At 47.3% G+C, this 22,453-nt stretch overlaps 1 protein-coding gene across 1 annotated transcript in view; it reads left to right on the top strand.

Moving 5' to 3' along the window:
• Nucleotides 1–22,453, top strand: part of LOC144763934 (dynein regulatory complex protein 1-like) — a 907,472-nt gene that overhangs the window by 570,597 nt on the left and 314,422 nt on the right. Inside the window, exon 11 of the mRNA XM_078649981.1 lies at nt 10,018–10,139. Coding sequence (XP_078506107.1) covers nt 10,018–10,139 — 122 coding nt within the window. The remainder of the gene's footprint in view (nt 1–10,017; nt 10,140–22,453) is intronic.

Below are 22,453 nucleotides of genomic sequence, written 5' to 3'. Positions count from 1 at the left end.
TCATCTGTGGCCATGAGCAAGCCCATGTCCTCCCTGTCAACAAATGCTTTGAGCCTATTCACATGAAGTACTCTGTGAGGGCTCCTGGGAGTTCCCATGTCCACCAAGTAGGTGACTTCTCCCTTTTTCTCAATGATGATGTGGGGTCCAGACCATTTGTCTTGGAGAGCTGCTGGGGCCACTGGCTCCAACACCCACACCTTCTGTCCTGCATGGTAAACAGTTAGGACAGCCTTTTGGTCATGCCAAGCTTTTTGAAGTTCTTGGCTGGCCTCCAGGTTTTTAGATGCCTTCTCCATGTACTCTGCCATCCTGGAGCGGAGACCAAGTACATAGTCCACTATGTCAAGTTTAGGCTTTTTGAGAGGTAACTCCCATCCTTCCTTCACAAGACATAGGGGTCCCCTTACAGGATGTCCAAACAAAAGCTCAAAAGGGCTGTAACCAACCCCCTTCTGAGGGACCTCTCTGTAAGCAAACAGAAGGCAGGGTAAAAGGATGTCCCATCTTCGCCTAAGCTTTTCTGGTAACCCTTTTATCATCCCTTTGAGGGTCCTGTTGAATCTTTCAACAAGCCCATTGCATTGTGGGTGATAGGGTGTGGTAAATTTGTAATTTACACCACACTCCTTCCACAAAGCAGTCAAGTATCCTGACATGAAGTGTGCACCTCTGTCAGAGACAACCTCCTTAGGAAACCCCACTCTGGAGAAAACTCCAACCAGGGCCCTGGCCACAACAGGAGCTGTAGTGGTCCTAAGGGGAATAGCTTCTGGATACCTGGTGGCATGATCCACTACCACCAGTATACATCTGTGCCCAGATGCTGTTGGGGAGTCCATTGGTCCAACAATGTCAATCCCCACTCTTTCAAAGGGAACCCCCACCACAGGTAGTGGTATAAGGTGGGCCTTTGTTGTGCCACCTGATTTGCCACTGGCTTGGCAGGTGATACATGAGCGACAAAACTCTTTAGTGTCCTCAGACATATGAGGCCAGTGAAAGTGTGGGGCAAGCCTGTCCCAAGTCTTGTTCTGGCCTAAGTGACCTGCAAGGGGAATTTCATGGGCTAAGGTGAGAAGGAAACCTCTAAGAGACAAGGGGATGACCAGCCTCCTGGTAGCACCAGGCTTGGGGTCTCTTGCCTCAGAGTATAGGAGTCCATCGTCCCAATATACCTTATGGGCACCTGTAGCATTCCCTGCAGCCTCAGCAGCAGCCTGCTGTCTGAGGGGTTCAAGAGAGGAACAGTCTAACTGTGCCTGCCTCAAGTCTGCCCTGGAAGGTCCCCCAGTCCCAAGAAACTCAACCTGTTCAGGCTCAAGCTCTTCTAGGACAGTTCCTTCTGGGGTCTTGGGGTCAGTCTCCTGTGAGAGCTGATCCTCCACCTGAGGCAGGGGGGAAGGGTCAACCTTACCCCTACTGCTCTTTCTCTTGGATATTGTCTGGTCCATTCTTCCAGGATCCAGCACTAGTTCAGCTGGGCATTTCTTGGCCTGTGACCTAGTCACAGCAAGGACATGTGCTGACAAACCTAACATTTCCACATGAGTCCTATACTCCACATCTGACCATAAGGAGGATTCCAAATAATTGCCCAAAAGACAGTCCACTGGGAGGTCTGAACTAACAACAACCCTTTTGAGGCCATTTACCCCCCCCCCAGGAGAAATTAACAAGTGCCATACTATGGGAGGTAGTGGCATTGCTAGCATTGGTCACCAGGAAGTCTGAACCTAGTATTACCTGGTCAGGGTCCACAAAGTTTGGTGTCACCATAGTGACACTGGCACAAGTGTCCCTGTAGGCCTGAGCCATTTTTCCATTTATCAAAGGCGTCTGCCTGTACTTGCCCAGAGTACTGGGACTTATTGTAGGGGTCATATCCATGTCCCCAGTACAAACAAGAACAGCCTGAGTAGGTGTCCTGACTAAGTCAGAGCCCGCCTCAGTTCACAGGGTTAACCCCACTATAGCCTTGGGAGGATTACTACCACTACTTACTGTACTAGGGGGTGCAGGTGCCTTAGGGGCAGTAGTGGTAAGAGTTGGGCCTTTCTTGGTGCACTCACTAAACCAGTGAGTATTACTTTTACAGTATTGGCACCATGGTTTCTTCTGACCATTATTCTTCTTCTTCTGGGAATTCTGGGACCCACCCTCTTTAGATTGTTGGGGCCCTGTTGAAGACTTCTGGTCATTTTGCTTATTCTCATTACCCTTGGGATCTGCTTTCTTTTGGCCACCACCCTGGTTCTGGTTCTGCTGCTTGACCCTTGTCCTGACCCATCTGTCTGCCTTCTTTCCCAATTCTTGGGGAGAGGTCAGATCTGAGTCAATAAGGTGCTGATGCAAGAACTGATTCTGACAATTACTTAAGATTTGTTCTCTCATAATTAGATTATACAATCCTGTGTAATCAGTAACTTTACTTCCCAGTAACCAGCCTTCAAAAGCCTTAGTGGCACAATCAACAAAGTTAGCCCAATCCTGAGACTGAATTTTCTGGGTGTCTCTGAACAGCAACCTGTACTGCTCAGTTGTTAAGCCAAACCCATCAATCAGTGTATTCTTCAGGACTTGGTAATTGTTAGCATCCTCAGCTCTAGTAGTGAGGAGCTTATCTCTACCTTTACCTTCAAAGGAGAGCCACAATATAGCTGCCCACTGACTCTGGGGGATGCACTGGACAGTGCAGGCCCTCTCCAAAGCAGTCATCCATTTGTGGATGTCATCCCCTTGTTTAAAGGGGGGGCACTATCTTACTCAGGTGTCTAGTATCAAAACTCCTGGCTTTATCCTTAGGGATATTGCTGCCACCAGTGGGGACTGCCCCACTCAACTGTTGCTCTCTAGCAAAGGCAAGCTTCTCCTTGGCAAGGGCAAGTTCTTCCCACTGTATCCTCAGATTAGCCTGTTGCATACTTGCTTCATGTTCTCTTCTCTGAGGGGAAGTCATTCTCCTCTGGGGAGAAGTCATTCTCCTCTGAGCAGAGGCATGAGAGTGCACAGATCTATTGGAGTCCCTAGAATGAGACCTATCTCTTCTAACTCCAAAGTTAGGCCTGCTTAGGGTCAGTACTGGGGGTCCCCCAGATCCTTCCCTATGTAGGTCTAAGTTGGCCCTAGTAAGTCTGCTGACTAGCTCAGGACCATTGTCTGCCCCATCCTCAGAAAGAACCTCTTCATCCTCCTCCTCCTCTACTTCTTCAGTTTCAGGGAGGTCAGGATCACCAAGGGTACCTTCTAAGGCTGGCATGCTCCCATCTGTATGAGTAGCTTTTCTAGCATCATATGTCTCTAATAGACCTAACAGAAAAGGAGTGGTAGGGTTAGAACCCTGTTTCAATTTCCTGGAGGTACACAATTATCTCATCTCCTGGAAACTGAGAGCTGCATATCTGGAAAGGACCTGTGGAGGGTCACTAGCCACTAGGGGCGTCTCTGTGGACTCTCCATGGGTAGACATGCTTCTAGTGTGGTGTAAGTGATGCACCTACCTACACTATGGGTTTACCTACTGATCCCTTGCTTGAGTTGTAGTCAGGGTGTGCTAAGCCCTGTTACACTACAACAGCTGGTTCAGTAGAACTCAGAGTATTTCTAAGCTTGTTATATGTACCTAGGTACCTATGTGATCTTTCAAATGATATCTCAAGATTATACGTGGTAAAACAACAGCAAGCTCAAATCCCACCGCTGCCACCAATGTGAGAAGTTGGCCTGATATATGATGCTCACTAATTCTAGTGATCACCTTGTATCAGTCCAAACAACAATTATGGTGATTGGTTGTAAGTCAACCTGATAGACCAGCTATCCTAGTAGCGTGGACAAAAGCAGTCTTTAGGCTAAACTCTTTTGGCATGTGAAGCCAGCTGTTTTACCACAATATAACCCCTTGAATACCAGATGAAAGGACACCACGCAGGTTGTTATGAAAATAAACGATATATTTATTAATAACAACACCTCTGAACTCTTTATGAGGTCAGAGGGCTAAGCACATGACAATACTACAAAAGAAATACGAGTTCGCGCAATATCTACAGGTGTGCCTGAGGGGCACGGCAAACCATATACTCAAAACAATGGAATGCGAGGAAGGAAAATACTGTAAGAAAATCCAGAGGCTGGAGGATCGCTGGGACTATGCTACGAACTAGGTAAGTAAGGAGCAGGAGGCCCACGGGACTCACGTGCAGAGTGGAAACTCTCACGCGGGATGCGTACCAACGTCTATGGATGCTACTGTTTACAAAGTTACGGATTCCGGACGAACCCGGCTGGATGGAGGGAAAACAACAGTGGACCTGGACACTAGGATAGTGGACACAGACTTCAGCACCTAGAAGCTTTAGTTACCTAACCCACAGGCTGCGGGTGCATAGGGCTGAAGTTGCGTCGGATTTGCTGCGTTGATCCCGGTGATGCCTGAAACAAGTAGTTGCTGGCAGGCAGCCAGATGGAGGAGTCCGGTGGTTCCAAGGATGGAACTAGGAAGAAGGAAGTCCTGAAAAGGAAGGGGACAGAGTCTCGGTCACTAGCCAGTGACGGTGCTGGAACCAGGAGGGAACCAGGTGCTGTCGCCGCGTTCAGGTGAAGGAGGGCTCGCTTCTCTCTGTAGCTGCGCGGACCAGGAGCTGTTCTTCACAACCAGGCTGGAGGCACGAGCGGTCCCACGTAGTTTGCTGCTGTTGACGGTGTCGGATCGTTGATCTGAACAACAGGCCTTGGCTAATGCAAGCCACGCGGTGGAAAAAAGATGGCATCTGGTGTGGACCAGGAGGGTCCGGGGTGCTTCTCTTTCACAAGAAAGCAAGGGCCAGTCTGGGGGACCAGACTAGCAGTGTCGAAATCTTCGGGTCGTCGTCTCAGAGGTCACTAGCCAGCCGGCAAATGACCAGACAACAGGAAGGGCAGCAACCAGGCAAAAGGGCCCCACGAGGATCACGGGGATGCTGGGGGGCTGGTCTTTGGTGCAGGAGCTGCGTCGGTGTGGGGCTTCTCAGTCCCCAATGCACTCACTCGAGGAACCCTCAGGGGTCGTGCTGGAAGCGCTGTGCAGGTTTCTTCAAGATGGCCGTCTCCACGTTGCTCGTCGCACCCACGGGTCCCAGCTGTGCTGTGGATGTGGGTAGAGGTCAGAGAGGTCTGGGGGTCCGGGTCTTGTCAAGCTGGGTCGTCGGATTCCGGGATGGAAGGACTTTGCAGCAAACCGCACAGGAGCTCGATGGTGCCTGCGAAGCAGGATGGTCACTCCCTGACCATAGGGGAGATTCTTCAGTCTTCTGGTGTCCAGGAGGTCGAAGGTCAAGAGTTCTTCGTGGAAGTTGTCAAGAGTAATCTAATTTGGATTGGGACCAGCTCCTACCTTTATTCAGCTAAAGGGGGCTGCACTACGACTAGGTCCCTCCCCTGGGTGGGACCAGGAAGAGGGGTGGTTACACCCCCTATCCTTTGTCCAGTTTCCCGCCAGAGCTGGGGCTGGAGTGCCCCAGCAACTGGTTGGAACCGGTGTATGCACAGGGCACCTTGTGTGCCCCAGGCATGTCTCATTCCTTTCAGCCTTGGCCTACCTAATACACAAAATTCTGTCTGGGGTGGTGCTAGCACCTCCCAAGGCAGGAAACCCTTTGTCTGAGCCTCCCTCGCTGGAAGGACTCCCAGTAGCAGGAGGTCAGACTTGTGTCTGTGGTGGCAGCATCCATTTTGTGATGCTGAGGCTTGAGTTTACTTTAACCGGGGTTTACAGTTACATACATGTCGTGTCCCTCTAGAAGGGTGGAATGCTAACCCCATCGCCAGAATTGGCGAGGGGTTAGTATTCCAAATCGTATGACACCTTACTCGACATGTTTTGATAATGCTATGCCAAAGTTAGCATTTGACCGCGAGGTTCATAATGCACTTAAGAGTATATGGTATAGCGTTATCATGGAACAGCTATTAGGACTTGGTTCCGCAAGCTGCAAACGGGCTCAGCTCATGCCTGAGCACCATCTCACATAATTCCAAGCACTCTGCCTTCAGGATTGATAAGGCCTGCCATAGGAGTGACTAATAGGAATATATGTGTCCATTTTAGGGTTAGATATAGGAATACTATATCTAAAGCAAAGGGTGATTACACCACCTTGCCCCAGCTGTCGTGCAGCCAGTTTTGTCTGTTTTGGATGGCCAGCCAGGGGTGGCATAATACATGCTGCAGCCCCTGGTAGGCCCTGGGTACACCTATGCCCTGGATACCTAAGGTATACTGTACAGGGACTGATAAGGTGGCCCAGTACCAATTGGTAAATGCACCTAGGGTACATGATTGTAATTTAGAGAGAGAACAGCTAGGCTGTGGGTCTGATTAGCAGGCCCACAGCCAGGGAAAGTCGTAAACCAGTGAAGCAAAAAGCAAAAATCTGGGGTGGCCATGGGATTGCAGACCCCACTCTCCTACACTGATTATCACTCTTCTTTTACTAGCGGTAGTGGTTATATCCCCATGAGTATGCTGAATCTTAGAAGTCCCACTCTGACTTTTTATTAAAGTCAAAAGTGTTCCTGTGCTGAAGCTCTATTTGGCAGGCAAATTCCACCTAGGCCATCTGGCCGTAAATCAGTCTTAGCCACAGCAGCAGGATCTGAATGACCAGAGTCTCTGACCGTGCCCCCTCTGTGGGTACTGAAGCTGCAGTAGCTGTCTCTGGTATGTTCCTTACATGCAGCCCTGGAGGGGTAGCTGTCTGGGGGTCCTCAAGTTCCTCACATAAAGTCCTGCAGAGGCAGCGGGCAGCAGGGTGAAGTCTTCTTTGTTCCTCCAATGCTGGTAAGTTTCTTGGGATTCTCTCTCCTGGCTTGGATCCACTCGGTTCAGCATAGCAGCCTCCTCCTTATGATTACTGTCTAGACCAGTCCTCCACTCCTCCAGCTGCCACAGTCTACAAATAGCTTTAATGAGCCCTCCACCCTGCACAGTTATCCCAATAATGGCAGAATCCAGCACCCACTGCCCCAATGGAGCAACATACCATCCGACAAGTGGGTGCTCCAAATTGTGAAGAAGGGTTATGCTCTTCCATTTATGGCAGCATTGAACTTGCAGGATGCATACTTTCACATCCCAGTCCTGAAGGCTTGCAGGCATTACCTGTGGTATTTCCAGTTAACTGAGCTACCCTTTGGCCTTACCAGTTCCCCTCTGTTGTTCACAAAAGCGATGGTGGTGGTTGCAGCACATCTTTAGAGGTCGGGGTTCTAGGCTTTCCCTACCTCGATGACTGGCTGCTGAAGGCAGACTCACCCCAGGCAGTCGTCATCCACCTCCAGACTATTGCAAACCTTTTCCATTCAGTTGGGTTCACTATCAACATGCTGATGTCACACCTGGCTCCTTCTCAGATGCTGCCTTTCATTTGAGCCATACTGGATACAGTACAGTTCTGTGTCTACCTTTCAAAACGGAGAGTCCGGGACATTTGAGCTATAATCCTGATGTTTCAAGCTCAGTCCTGAATTTCGGTGGGACTGACTCTGAGGCTGATAGGTCTGATGGTCTTCTGCATCCTACTGGTGCATCATGTTTAATGGCATATGCAGGCTCTGCAGTGGGACCTGAAATTCTAGTGGGCATAGCATCATGGGAATCTTTCCGACCTGGGCAGATTTCGAAAGAGATTATGAAACATGTGCAGTGATGGCAAAGGGACCAATTGGGTCACTGGCAAACCTCTCTCCATTCTCCACACAGAATTGACAGTAGTGACCGATGCATCACTTCTTGGTTGGGGTGGCCACTGGGAAAGGTTAAGATCAGAGGACTCTGGTCTATGGCAGAAGCTTGGCACCTCTGGACTTGGCGGGAGCGCCATGACATCTTCCTCATCATCCAGCACCTGGCAGAATCCCTGAACGCCAGGGTAGACAAACTCAGCCATCAATGCCATGTGGAACACAAATGTCAATTACAATCGAAGGTGATACAAGGTCTCTTCCAAGAATGGAGAGAACCTAGGCTGGATCTGTTCTCCACCACCAAGAATGAACAATGTCATCACTTCTTAGTGCTGGAGTTTCCCAAATGTCTGTCTCTTGAAGATGCGTTCTGCCTCAAGTAGAACTCTGGACCCCTGTACTCCTTTCTGTTGATACCACTCCTGCCCTGAGTTCTCAAGAAGAGCAGGACTGATAGAGCCCAAGTCATCCCAGTTGATCCAAATTGGCCACAGAGTATGGTATCCTGAACTCCTGAGCATAAGAATCTGTTTCCTGGCCAGGCTGCCCCTTGGGTAGTATTTCCTTTTCTAGCAATATGGCAGGGTCCTGCACACAAACATGCGCACTCTGCACCTTCATGCCTGGTTGTTGAGTGGCGGCAGTTGAGGGTTTTCGGCATCCCTCCTGAGGTCTGTGAGGTTATATTGGCAGCCAGGCATCCCGCCACAAAGACTATGTTCACATATCACTTGGATAAGAATGTAGCTTAGTGTTCCTCATGCCATGTAGACACCCTTTCTGTACACCTGTTGGAGCTACTGCTGTTTATTTTATCTTTAGCTTGGTAAGGCTTTACCCTAGCAGTGTTACGGGTTACCTGTCTATTTCACCTTTCCTGCGGTTGCCCGATCATTATCCATGTTCAAGTCACCAGTTGTGACTCGTTTTTTGAAAGGTTTACAGCATTTGTTTCCTGCTACCCCTTTCTTGATGCCTCAATAGGATTTCAGTATAGTCTTCATATACCTCATGTGTTCTCCCTTCGAGCCTCAACACCATATTGTTCTGTGGTTCTTGACAATCAAGACGGTTTTCCTGGTGGCCATAACATTGGCTAGTAGGGTCAGCGAACTTCAGGCTCTCTCAGTTCACCTTCCATACACCACCTTTTTCGCAGACAAACTTTTCCTTTGGATGCCTCCCTCTTTCCTTCTGAAGGAGGTCACGCTTTTTTGTTTTGGCTAGAACATCACGTTGCCTAACATTTTTGCTCCACCTCATCCTTCTAAAGACAAGGAAAGACTCCATTATCTGGACCCAAAGAGAGCTCTCTCTTTCTACATCAATCACACCAAACACAATCGGGTGGATGATCAGCTGTTCATTGGATTTACTGGGGCATAGAAGCGCAAGGCTGTGCCGAAGAGGACCATCGCTCGATGGATTGTAGTCTGCATTAAGATCTGCTATGCATTTGAGAAAAAGCAGCCTCCTAAGAGCCTGCAGGCTCATTCCACCAAGGCCAAGGCCGCTACTACTCCTTTACCGTGCAGGGTACCTCTGCTAGGCATTTGCCAAACTGCCATGTAGGCATCGCTCCACACATTCATTAAGGGCTACAGTGTGGACTGTCAGGTCAGTTGAGATTGTCATTTCACCCTCTTGGTCCTCCACTACCTTTTGGTTTATGCCAGTTTGCAGAATCACCTTCTGGGGGATATTGCTTGCAGATCTATTCTAAGGTTAGGAATCTGCAGTTAGAACAAGTTACTTACCTTTGGTAATGCTTTTTCTGGTAGAGACTCTATCTAACCACAGATTCCTTACCAATCCTCCCATCCACCCTGTTTTGCATACTAGGCTCATCACCTAAAAGATCCCATTAGATTCTGCACACTGGTCAAGCACTGTTTTTTTATGTGGCTCTGTATTTTTGGCACTTTACTAGACAAGTCGGATTGGTGCTCATGTTGGCACCTTGACATCAAATCGGACACAGAAGACGCTGACATGGGGCAGACCAATGCCACCCACCAGCACGCAGAGGTACTGCTCACGATGTTCTGGATCCAGTCAGACGGCTGGGGAATAGTCTAAGGTGAGGAATCTGCGGAAAGACTCTCTACAAGAAAAAAGTCTTACCAAAGATATGTTACTTAAGTAAGGTCTGTTTTTTATGATGTGCAGAGAACTGGCAGATTTAATGGACCTGGAAGTTAATTCTTTATTTCTATGTTTAGAACTATTATTACATATGAGGATTATGTACATCTTAACTAATATATCCAACATTTCTTGTAATGTCTTTAGAAGGAAGCCAGACTTGTGTTGAGGAAGACAGTGACTTAATAGAAAGCAGTCTTCTAATTGGGGGACATCAGTTTTCAGCAAAGACTGTAAAGCGGATCCTTGAAATAATAAGTGATGAATCGGTGAGTCACACCTTTAAAGAGAAAGGTCTACTAATAAACCATTTTGTGAAATTAAGGGAATATAATTGTTCTGCTGTGATGTGAAAAGAAGACTTTCTGTTATGCAAGCAAAGAGTTCAGGAGCTGATAAAACATTAGTAAAAACAGGAGAACTACTCCTGTAAGCAAAGTTGTTAAACATACACACGCATATACACACACACACATAGTTTCAGAGGCAGCGGCACACTCATGCATGGCTAATAGAGGCAGACCATATTGTCATGGACCAGGCAATGACTGAGCAACAAAGCCTGGATTGGTACAGGGGTCTGCTTCCATATTACTGTACACCTCTTTTTTTCCCCAATTTCATTTTTGTATCCCTCTTTTAACAAATGGGAGTTTTTCCCAACAGTTTACCTTTGAAAACGAATAGTTGGAGGTGACACCTGGGGCCCCTGTTTTACTGCTTACAGCAACTTTCTAGGTCTGACGTTAGCCAAGTCCTTTTGATTTTATAAAACTATGTGTGTGTGTAGATATGTGGGTAGCACAAGGCCCCAGGTCCATAAAAGAATCTTGCAACACCTTAGGGCCATCACCAACGCAGACCCCACATTTCCCGTGGCCAGGCATTTTGAAACGGTACATAACAAGAACCCTCAAGGCCTTACCTATTTTGTCATAGATTGGGTCCCGCCCCAACGCAGGGGAGGTGACAGGGAAGGACTTCTTCGTAAACTTGAGACACGTTATATCATCTTGCTGGACAGCAAGATGCCTAACGGGCTCAATAAGAGTGAAGATTGCCATACCTATCTATAACCATGTCACAATATGAGTTTTTCCATCTTGAACCAATTCTGCATTAACTAAATACCATCTTATCCAGCAACTATCCTTTTAATGTAATTCCCCTATCCTCCACACATACCATTATGTAGATCATTCTGATATTTTATCACCTTTTATCTTTGGGCACTATCTTTTTTTTAATTCACATTGGTAGCACTTTAAGACTTTACTGCGTGATGTTGCACATTTAACCAACATGCACTGAACTACTAGCGATTTTTGCACAAGTAATTGCATTGCCCACATGGGTATTATCAACTATATATGTATATCTGTCTTAATTATTATGAACTCATTTTAATATCATATTCTATATATTTTTACATATGTCTTAAAATTGTTTTTATTGTTGTTTTAATCAAACACACGGTTGACAATTCGAACATGTGCTTGAATCTGGCAAATGTTACAATCATATTTGCAAAATGAGTCAATTATGAATAATGAACATATGTATATAAATTGTTAAGAAATTGGGGGGGTTTTACTTATGTGTTCTCAAACCTGGTGACCCCCTCTATTCACATTCATTTGCTTCTATCTTGTGCAAAACAGTTTTAGGTATCAGGATCAGTGTCAATTAGCTTGATATAATGTATTCATACAGCCAATTTGAATTCCAATTTGTATTTTACTGGCAGATCTTTTATGTTGGTTGTAATGTTCTAAATGTGTTAGAACTACTATGCATTCAGGCATATAGTATGTTTTTCATGTCTATCACGCACCTTGCACTTTAAAAATGGTGGCCAGGCCTCATGACTGCGTCATGTGATCAAGGCTTTTGGGAGCCGAAACGCGTTGTGGCAGACTGGTGTTGGGCGCAATAAAACTCTAAACACCACGATTTGGGTCTCGTCTCGTCTTTACCTCTATTGGTTGTTTGTACTGTTGTACTGCTGAGGACGTTACGTACCGCATATATATATATTTATATATATATATTACCTACTGGCGGTCGCCAGTAGGTATATATAGTTAGGATTTTTTCTCTATGGGTTTTTTGAAAATTCTATGTCTAATAACTTTGGCGTTTGTGGACGGAATTGGCTGAAATTTTCAGGAAAATGGCACATTTTGTTTCTGAGCAGCCCTTGAAAATTTGGGGGGGGTTCGTCCAGTGGGGGCCGAGAAAAAAGGGGGGTCCCAAAACGCGTTTTTCCCATGTTAATTTCCATAGGGCGGTTGGCCTCACTTTTAGCCCGAACGGCTGAATGGATTTGCACGAAACTTGGCAAAATTGTAGGGACTGGTAGCCCGATGTGCCTTTTGTAGGTCTCAATATATGTGCTCCAGTGGATTTTGAGAAAATAACGTTTAAAAAAAGATATATATCTGTAACAGCGGACTGGGCAGCGGCCCAGGACGCGTACTTTTCGCGCAACGGAGCTTTGTGAAGCGAAGCTGATTGGTTCTCCGGCGTCTGTCAACATTCCAAACAGTCCGTAGCGGCCGCCATCTTGTCTCTCGGTAGGATCGAGAGACAAGAGGAGGTCAAAACAAAGGGGGAAATAACTATAAGGGGGCATAGTAGATCCTCGCTGACCCCCTAGGTTTGATGTGGAGGTTTTAAAAGGGCCCCGCGGGGCAAAAAAAAAAAATAATAATAATAATCGAACGGCTGAATGGATTTGCACGAAACTTGGCAAAATTGTAGGGACTGGTAGCCCGATGTGCCTTTGCTAGGTCTCAATATATGTGCTTCAGTGGATTTTGAGAAATTAACGTTCAAAAAAAGATATATATCTGTAACAGCGCACCGCTTCGCGTACTTTTCGCGTTACGGAGCTTTGCGAAGCGAAGCTGATTGGCTCTCCGGTGTCTGTAAACATTCCAAACAGTACGTAGCGGCCGCCATCTTGTCTCTCGGTAGGATCGAGAGACAAGAGGAGGCCAAAGCGAAGGGGCAAATGACCATAAGGGGGCATAGTAGATCCTCGCTGACCCCCTAGGTTTGATGTGGAGGTTTTAAAAGGGCCCCGCGGGGCAAAAAAAAAAATAATAATAATAATCGAACGGCTGAATGGATTTGCACGAAACTTGGTAAAATATTAGGGACTGGTAGCCCGATGTGCCTTTGCTATGTCTCAATATATGTGCTTCAGTGCATTTTGAGAAATTAACGTTCAAAAACAAGATATATATCTGTAACAGCGCTCCGCTTCGCGGAGATAAAATTATATCTGTATTACCTAGCTGTTGCTAACACCAGTTAGCGACGGCTAGTAGGAGATAGCGACCATCTTGGGTCCCACTTTGCATGTGAGTGATATTTATCACTAATGACATGCAAAGTGGGCATGCCAAGATGTTAGCGACTGGAAACAGTCGCTAACATCGCTATCTCCTATTATCAACTTTTGGAAATATTCGAGATAAGCGCGAATATCTCCAAAAAGTAACAGCTGCCCTGAGCAGTTCTTAGCCATGTTATCCAATGGGAGGTGGATAACATGGCTAAGAGCATTAGCTCGGTAATGCATGAATATCGCTGAGTTTTCAGCGATATTAATGCATTGCGGTCGTTTTTTATCGTATTTGCGATAAACCTTGATAATAGCAAGGTTTATCTGCGATAATTTCTGACGGTAAAAAAATCTTTGCAATGCATCGTTAGGGATAAATATCGCTTAACTTTGGTAATATGCCCCAACGTCTGTTAACGTTCGATTCGAAGGAAATCAGGAATTGTTGAAAAACATTGTGTGCGCCATCTTGTCTTTTTTCAAATGCCACACTTTTGTCGTGCACGGCAGCCATTTTAGATGCCTTGACCAGACCCACTCTGTGCACGCTGTCGATCCTTAGCATGGCTCCCCACCCTCGCAAGCATCTCACCCAGGCAGTGGTCACCCCCGCTCTCTGTCTTATGCATGGGTAATAAACCTCCCCCCATCTGCGCTGCTCTTCCCTGAGAATCACACCCTGTGCCCGCCCGACACCTCCCTTTCGCCCTATTCACTACCGCACCCTCTGACACTCCTTTTCCTCTGTGTCCGATTGTCCAGGCCGGTCCTAGGCTATCAGCTAGCCCTGCAGATGTAGTTTATGGCCACAGCTGTAAAGAATCACCCCTCTTCAAAGGAGTTATAGTAGATCAAGGCCCACACTCGATGAGATCCGTCACAGCAGAAGCGTTGCTATTATCTGAAAACCATCCTGTATTGTGATTGGGGAGGGGACCGAGCGTGAAGCGGAAGATTCCAGGGATGACTCTTTGTACATCAAAGTTTTTACAATTATGTGTCACATTAAAAATATATAGCACTCCGACAAAGTAGTAAGGTTATAAAACTTTAATAATTTATAAATATATACAAGAAAACAAAAATAGTAATAACATATAAACATTTTTAGGGAAAAACAACGAAGTAGCGGTCGGCTGTGCGAATAGTCCCAACGCAGCACAACGTCCAGATTTCCGGCGTGGGGCGTCGCGGGGGGTGGGTCATCAGTAGCAAACTGTTGTGCGAATAGTTCCAAGGCAGCAGAACGCGCCGAAATCTAGATGACACGAAAGTGATGTCTAGTAAGTTGCCACCCAGCAAATAACGGCGTGGGGCGTCGCGGGGGGTGGGTCATCAGTAGCAAACTGTTGTGCGAATAGTTCCAAGGCAGCAGAACGATGGCACCAAGGTGATGTCCAGTAAGTTGCCGCACTGGTTTTGGTATCCTACAATGCTGCTCCGAATAACGGCGTGGGGCGCCCCGGGGGAGGCAGCGTGAATGGGCCTCTCCAGGTGGAGTCTCATCTGTTTTAGTGGGGCGCCCCTTTACCGTTTCAGTTGCCATTCCGTCCGCTTTTGGTCCACTGTGTCAAAATCCGCCATTCAGCTGAGTTGCGCCCACTCTTGCGGTGCAGCGATAGGCGGCTGCCACAGGACTCTCAAAATGGCGGCAGGCTCTTTCCTTTTTGGGCGTGGTCCACTGAAATGGCCCTGGGACACCTTGGAAATCGGACGCTTGTCTGCTAGGTCTTGGACCCCATTCTCGAAAGCGTCCCCTCCGCCTTGAGAATTCATCAAAAGTTTTGGGGGCCCCGACTCCTGCAGGCTTCTGGTGGGGAGCGGCTGCCATGATTGCTCGCGGAATGACCACGACGGAGCTACGAGATGGTGGTGCTCTCATGCTGACGCCAGTTTAGTCTGAAACATCCAGAAACAAGGTGGGGCTTTCATCGTTTGGGGGAAAAAAAAAGTTTTCATCCAATGAAAAGTGTTGTTTTTAGGTCATATGATCAAGCCTTCCATCATTAGGAAACCAAAAGTAAAATGAACCAATGAAAAGTTTTATAAACAAGTCACATGACCTGTTATGCGGCATAGGGTATAAAATGCGGAGAAAATACGTTGGCACGTGAGGCGGCGTCAGTAGCGGACCGATGTGCGAATAGGCCGAAGGCAATACAACGCGCCAAGATCCGGATGGCACCGAGGTGGTGTCCAGCAAGTTGCAGCACTGGTGTGGCCATCCTACAATGCTGAAAGTCGGCGTGGGGCGCCCCGTTGGCCTGTGAGTTTGCGTCAGTAGCGGACCGATGTGCGAATAGGCCGAAGGCAGCACAACGCGCCAAGATCCGGATGGCACCGAGGTGGTGTCTAGTAAGTTGTCGCACTTCTGTGGCCATCCTACAATGTTGAAAGTCGGCGTGGGGCGCCCCGTTGGCCTGTGAGATGGCGTCAGTAGCGGACCGATGTGCGAATGGGGCCAAAGGCAGCGCAACAATATTTTCTGACTGACACCACAAGGCGCTGAGATGCCAAGATCCGGATGGCACCGAGGTGATGTCTAAGTTGCGGACTGATGTGCGAATGGGGCCAAAGGCAGCGTAACAATATTTTTTGTATGGAAGATACCACTAGGCGTTGAGATGCCAAGATTCGGATGGCACTGAGGTGATGTCTAGCAAGTTGGTGTGGTCATCCTACAATGCTGAAACTCGGCGTGGGTCGCCCCATTAGCCTGTGAGATGGCGTCAGTAGCGGACCGATGTGCGAATAGGCCGAAGGCAGCACAACGCGCCAAGATCCGGATGTCACCGTGGTGGTTTCATAGTTGAGAGGCACTTCATCTGCAGTGGGGCGCCGAGATCCGGATGGCACCGAGGTGATGTCTAGCAAGTTGCTGTACTGGTGTGGTCATCCTACAATGCTGAAACTCGGCGTGGGTCGCCCCATTAGCCTGTGAGATGGCGTCAGTAGCGGACCGATGTGCGAATAGGCCGAAGGCAGCACAACGCGCCAAGATCCGGATGTCACCGTGGTGGTTTCATAGTTGAGAGGCACTTCATCTGCAGTGGGGCGCCGAGATCCGGATGGCACCGAGGTGATGTCTAGCAAGTTGCTGTACTGGTGTGGTTATTCTACAATGCTGAAACTCGGCGTGGGGCGCCTCATTAGCCTGTGAGATGGCGTCAGTAGCGGACCGATGTGCGAATGGGGCCAAAGGCAGCGCAACAATATTTTCTGAAGAGAAGACACCAAAAGGTGCTGACATTCCAAGATCCGGATGGCACCGAGGTGGTGTCTTGCAAGCTATGCAGTTGAGTTGTGTGCGCACTTGCGGCGAATAGGTCGAAGGCAGCATAACAATGTTTTCTGAATAGGAGACACCACAAGGCGTTGAGATTCGGTTACCACCGAGGTGATGTCTAGCAAGTTGCCGCACTGGTGTGGCCATCCTACAATACTGCTCCGAATAACGGCGTGGGGTGCCCGAAGGGGGGGGTGAGCCGGCGTGAATGGGCCTTCCTAGGTGGAGGCTCGTCTGCTGTAGTGGGGCGCCCCTTTACCGTTTCAGTTGCCATTCAGCTGAGTTTCGGCTGCTCTTGATGCTACAGCGACAGGCGGCTGCAAGAGGACTCTCAAAATGGCGGCCTGTTCTTTGGATTTGGGCCTGGTCCACTAAAATGGCCCTGGGACACCTTAGAACTCGGACGCTCGATTTTTTTTTCCTTTCCTGTACATGCAAAAAAAGGTAAATGCCCGGTACGTTACACGCTTCATCTGCCACGATGAACTCTCCAGAGGAACCGAAAAAAAATATAGTTGTGGTAACTATACCATGCATCGTCATATGGAGAGGTGGCACCAATTAATTATAGTGCTGCATAAAAGAGAGATTTGGAGGAGAACCCCTGACCTGCTAGTACATTCATCAAAGAAGTGGCACTGAGAGCTTCAGAGGCAAGGGAAACGGTCCCAAATATTTAGAAGAACTTTGGAAAGATTAAAATGACATGTTTAGATTGTGGCAAATTAATTTCATGTGGACAGATGAGTGTTACTCTAATAAATACAGCATATGAACATCCTCATAGTCGATGGTTGGTAGAGACATTTTGACTATATCCTGGACCTGCCCGTCCTCGCCCAAAATGGCGCCGGAATAAATGGGACTCGTAACTCCTTGTTGTGTACTGGTTGCAGAACCTTGAAATCACGAGATACGTATGCAGTTTTGAAGCACATGGCGGGCGGGGACATGAATTGATTGAATATTTCGACATCCCTATTGATATTAATTTTTAAGTTCTGATGTGTTATTGATTACTGTACTGTTGAAAGTTCGAATTAACGTCACCCATGGTACTTGCCCGCAAATGTATATCTAGATAATTTTATTGTAACTGGCCCTGTCGTATTTTAATTATAAAATGTACGTCCACCGATTCCGTAACTGTTAGACACCTTAGTTCTTGCAACCTAATGGCCCGCCCGTTACGTTCCTCTACAGTGTAAATGTCTATTCATCATATACGATTACAGTTTGCTCTGTGGCAGGCCCACGTGGTTATAGGCTCGTATTTGTATAATGAAATTTTCACAATAAAGGTTTTTAAAAGAAAACATGGTAGTAGTATATACATTGGTAAAGTTTTTAATAATAGTGACTGTTTTAGAATCATTAAAAGGCAAGTGAAATAAAGCAGACCAATTACATGAAGGGTAAAAGGTATAATACGAAGGAACGCAGTAAAGATAAATGGTCAAGGGCTGTTGTGTTTTCTATTCCTGCAACATAAAGTGATCGATAAGAATCTCATATTCAGGCGTATCGGCGACTAAGACAGCAGGTCGACCCTCTTTTGCTCAACGGCTCCGTCATGGGACGAAGAAACGCTCTTTTTCTCGAAAAAAGAATATATTTTACGTGCAGGACAGTTGTAAAATATCCGGGAAAGTACATTAGCCTGGAACATTATAACATATATTTAAGAAAAAATAATGTTCGGAAGTAATGAAAAGCGTAATTTTTAGGTCATATGACCAAGCCTTTCATCATTACAATAAGAAAAGTAAAATGAACCAATGAAAAGTTTTATTAACAAGTCACATGACTTGTTATGCTTACGTTATTGAGATGTCATCAGTGATGTCATCAGTGATGTCACTGACCATGTCATGAATGATGTAATATGTGACATGATCAGCAGTGGATTGCGGGTGCGCGATATATAGTTAGTGCAACTAACTATATATGGAATTTCAATGGTTTTGTGTGAGTAAAATAAGGTTTTTTAAATGCTAATTCCTAACTATATATGGTCTATAACCTATGGTTTTTTCAGTGAATATATATATATATATTCGGTACGTGGACGTCCTTCAGCAACCAATCGATCGGTCAAGAACGAGGCAAACCCAGAATCTGGTGCATGTAAATTTATTTAAAACCCAACACCACTGCTGCCATGACGCGTTTCGGCCTGGCGAGGCCTTGATCACATGACAACGTTAGTGAGACGGACTAGCAAATTTAAAGTGCACAGTGCAGTAGATAGACATAGACATAAAGACAATACTTAAAGACATAATGTCTAAACATCAGATAGTCTTGCGTGGCAAATGTTGTAATCAAATTGACTCGCCATTGTTGATTGCACATACTGAGTAATGTGTAAGGTTAAAATAATTATCTGGATGCAATTTTAAGAATAATAATACAACTCAATGAGTGACTCTCATATAAGTTCTAAAGTGTAAATATTCATAAATTATTGCAAACGATAAAAAAGACTTAGCTACCCTAAAACCATGGTAAAATGTGTATAAACAAACGGTTAATCAAGATAAAATATCAGTTTATCCAACCAATTTAAAACACATATTTACAGGGATGCTAAAAACCCCCAATCCGTCACTAGTCCAACAGTGCCCGGAGGGTTAATTGAGCCCAAGTGGGCTAACCTTACATTGTGTGCAAAACAGCGCAAACTATAAAAAATATATATATCAAAATATGTCTATTAGCAATAGCATAAAAGGATGACATACAATTCATTTATATGCAATAGGTTAAAAGAGTGCTACCTGTGAAATATCAAAATACAAATTGTGTGCTAAAAACAAATATGGAAGGCATCATTTCATTGTATAGAGGCATGTAAAAGAGAGTTAAAGGATTGCAATGCCAAATGCATACACATTTGCTCCTATTTGGTTACCTTGTTCATAAATAAGTGTAGCAATCCTCACTAGTATTGAGACCGTTTGGTATTTTAGTGTCAAGCAGAATGATATGTCTCGTCTCAAGTTTGCGTAGCTGGGCCTCACGGTCCCCACCCCTTCTCTGGGGTGGTACTGTGTCTATTACATAGTACCTAAGTCCGCTGGCATATATATCCAACAATACCAGGTTCCCAAAATTGAAGTAGACCACCTGGAAGCTTACGTTTGTAAAACACAAGGTTTATTTGCAGCATGCTCGTGGCAGAAATGCATGGGGAGCCACGGCCACGGCCACGGGAGTACGGCCACGCCCCCACCCAGGGGTAGGTGTGTGATATAAATTAAGGACAAGGGTGTGTTCGTTTGCTTCGACTCAGTGCCACGGAAACGCGTCTGGCCCAAGAACATTCGAATTGGCTCCCCATGCATTTCTGCCACGAGCATGCTGCAAATAAACCTTGTGTTTTACAAACGTAAGCTTCCAGGTGGTCTACTTCAATTTTGGGAACCTGGTATTGTTGGATTTTGTGCGGCCGTCCCTGGTCGCGAAGAGGACCCCCCGTACTAATCACGGACCCGCAGCACCACCCGGTGTTTCTGCGAATGGAGGGAAGCCGGGTGAGCACTATTCCAGTATGTGCTCACTCGAACACCATTTGCAAGCAACAAAGCAGCGTGACAGAGAGCTGGCTGCCCCTTCAGCCCACTGGGGTTTTTATCATTGTTTATGGTGAACGAACTACCCACCCACTTGGGACACTAACTGTACTACAACACCCAAGAGGCCGTGAGTACGGCCACGCCCCCACCCAGGGGTAGGTGTGTGATATAAATTAAGGACAAGGGCGTGTTCGTTTGCTTCGACTCAGTGCCACGGAAGAAGGGAGTTGGTTCCTCCCGAAACGCGTCTGGCCCAAGAACATTCGAATTGGCTCCCCATGCATTTCTGCCACGAGCATGCTGCAAATAAACCTTGTGTTTTACAAACGTAAGCTTCCAGGTGGTCTACTTCAATTTTGGGAACCTGGTATTGTTGGATTTTGTGCGGCCGTCCCTGGTCGCGAAGAGGACCCCCCGTACTAATCACGGACCCGCAGCACCACCCGGTGTTTCTGCGAATGGAGGGAAGCCGGGTGAGCACTATTCCAGTATGTGCTCACTCGAACACCATTTGCAAGCAACAAAGCAGCGTGACAGAGAGCTGGCTGCCCCTTCAGCCCACTGGGGTTTTTATCATTGTTTATGGTGAACGAACTACCCACCCACTTGGGACACTAACTGTACTACAACACCCAAGAGGCCGTGAGTACGGCCACGCCCCCACCCAGGGGTAGGTGTGTGATATAAATTAAGGACAAGGGCGTGTTCGTTTGCTTCGACTCAGTGCCACGGAAGAAGGGAGTTGGTTCCTCCCGAAACGCGTCTGGCCCAAGAACATTCGAATTGGCTCCCCATGCATTTCTGCCACGAGCATGCTGCAAATAAACCTTGTGTTTTACAAACGTAAGCTTCCAGGTGGTCTACTTCAATTTTGGGAACCTGGTATTGTTGGATTTTGTGCGGCCGTCCCTGGTCGCGAAGAGGACCCCCCGTACTAATCACGGACCCGCAGCACCACCCGGTGTTTCTGCGAATGGAGGGAAGCCAGGTGAGCACTATTCCAGTATGTGCTCACTCGAACACCATTTGCAAGCAACAAAGCAGCGTGACAGAGAGCTGGCTGCCCCTTCAGCCCACTGGGGTTTTTATCATTGTTTATGGTGAACGAACTACCCACCCACTTGGGACACTAACTGTACTACAACACCCAAGAGGCCGTGAGTACGGCCACGCCCCCACCCAGGGGTAGGTGTGTGATATAAATTAAGGACAAGGGCGTGTTCGTTTGCTTCGACTCAGTGCCACGGAAGAAGGGAGTTGGTTCCTCCCGAAACGCGTCTGGCCCAAGAACATTCGAATTGGCTCCCCATGCATTTCTGCCACGAGCATGCTGCAAATAAACCTTGTGTTTTACAAACGTAAGCTTCCAGGTGGTCTACTTCAATTTTGGGAACCTGGTATTGTTGGATTTTGTGCGGCCGTCCCTGGTCGCAAAGAGGACCCCCCGTACTAATCACGGACCCGCAGCACCACCCGGTGTTTCTGCGAATGGAGGGAAGCCGGGTGAGCACTATTCCAGTATGTGCTCACTCGAACACCATTTGCAAGCAACAAAGCAGCGTGACAGAGAGCTGGCTGCCCCTTCAGCCCACTGGGGTTTTTATCATTGTTTATGGTGAACGAACTACCCACCCACTTGGGACACTAACTGTACTACAACACCCAAGAGGCCGTGAGTACGGCCACGCCCCCACCCAGGGGTAGGTGTGTGATATAAATTAAGGACAAGGGCGTGTTCGTTTGCTTCGACTCAGTGCCACGGAAGAAGGGAGTTGGTTCCTCCCGAAACGCGTCTGGCCCAAGAACATTCGAATTGGCTCCCCATGCATTTCTGCCACGAGCATGCTGCAAATAAACCTTGTGTTTTACAAACGTAAGCTTCCAGGTGGTCTACTTCAATTTTGGGAACCTGGTATTGTTGGATTTTGTGCGGCCGTCCCTGGTCGCGAAGAGGACCCCCCGTACTAATCACGGACCCGCAGCACCACCCGGTGTTTCTGCGAATGGAGGGAAGCCGGGTGAGCACTATTCCAGTATGTGCTCACTCGAACACCATTTGCAAGCAACAAAGCAGCGTGACAGAGAGCTGGCTGCCCCTTCAGCCCACTGGGGTTTTTATCATTGTTTATGGTGAACAAACTACCCACCCACTTGGGACACTAACTGTACTACAACACCCAAGAGGCCGTGAGTACGGCCACGCCCCCACCCAGGGGTAGGTGTGTGATATAAATTAAGGACAAGGGCGTGTTCGTTTGCTTCGACTCAGTGCCACGGAAGAAGGGAGTTGGTTCCTCCCGAAACGCGTCTGGCCCAAGAACATTCGAATTGGCTCCCCATGCATTTCTGCCACGAGCATGCTGCAAA

The sequence above is a fragment of the Lissotriton helveticus genome, chromosome 6 (genome assembly GCF_964261635.1).
Source record: "Lissotriton helveticus chromosome 6, aLisHel1.1, whole genome shotgun sequence".
Taxonomy (NCBI): Eukaryota; Metazoa; Chordata; class Amphibia; order Caudata; family Salamandridae; genus Lissotriton; species Lissotriton helveticus.
The sequence above is the reverse complement of the archived record's forward strand: the minus strand, read 5'-3'. Positions and strand labels throughout refer to the sequence as shown.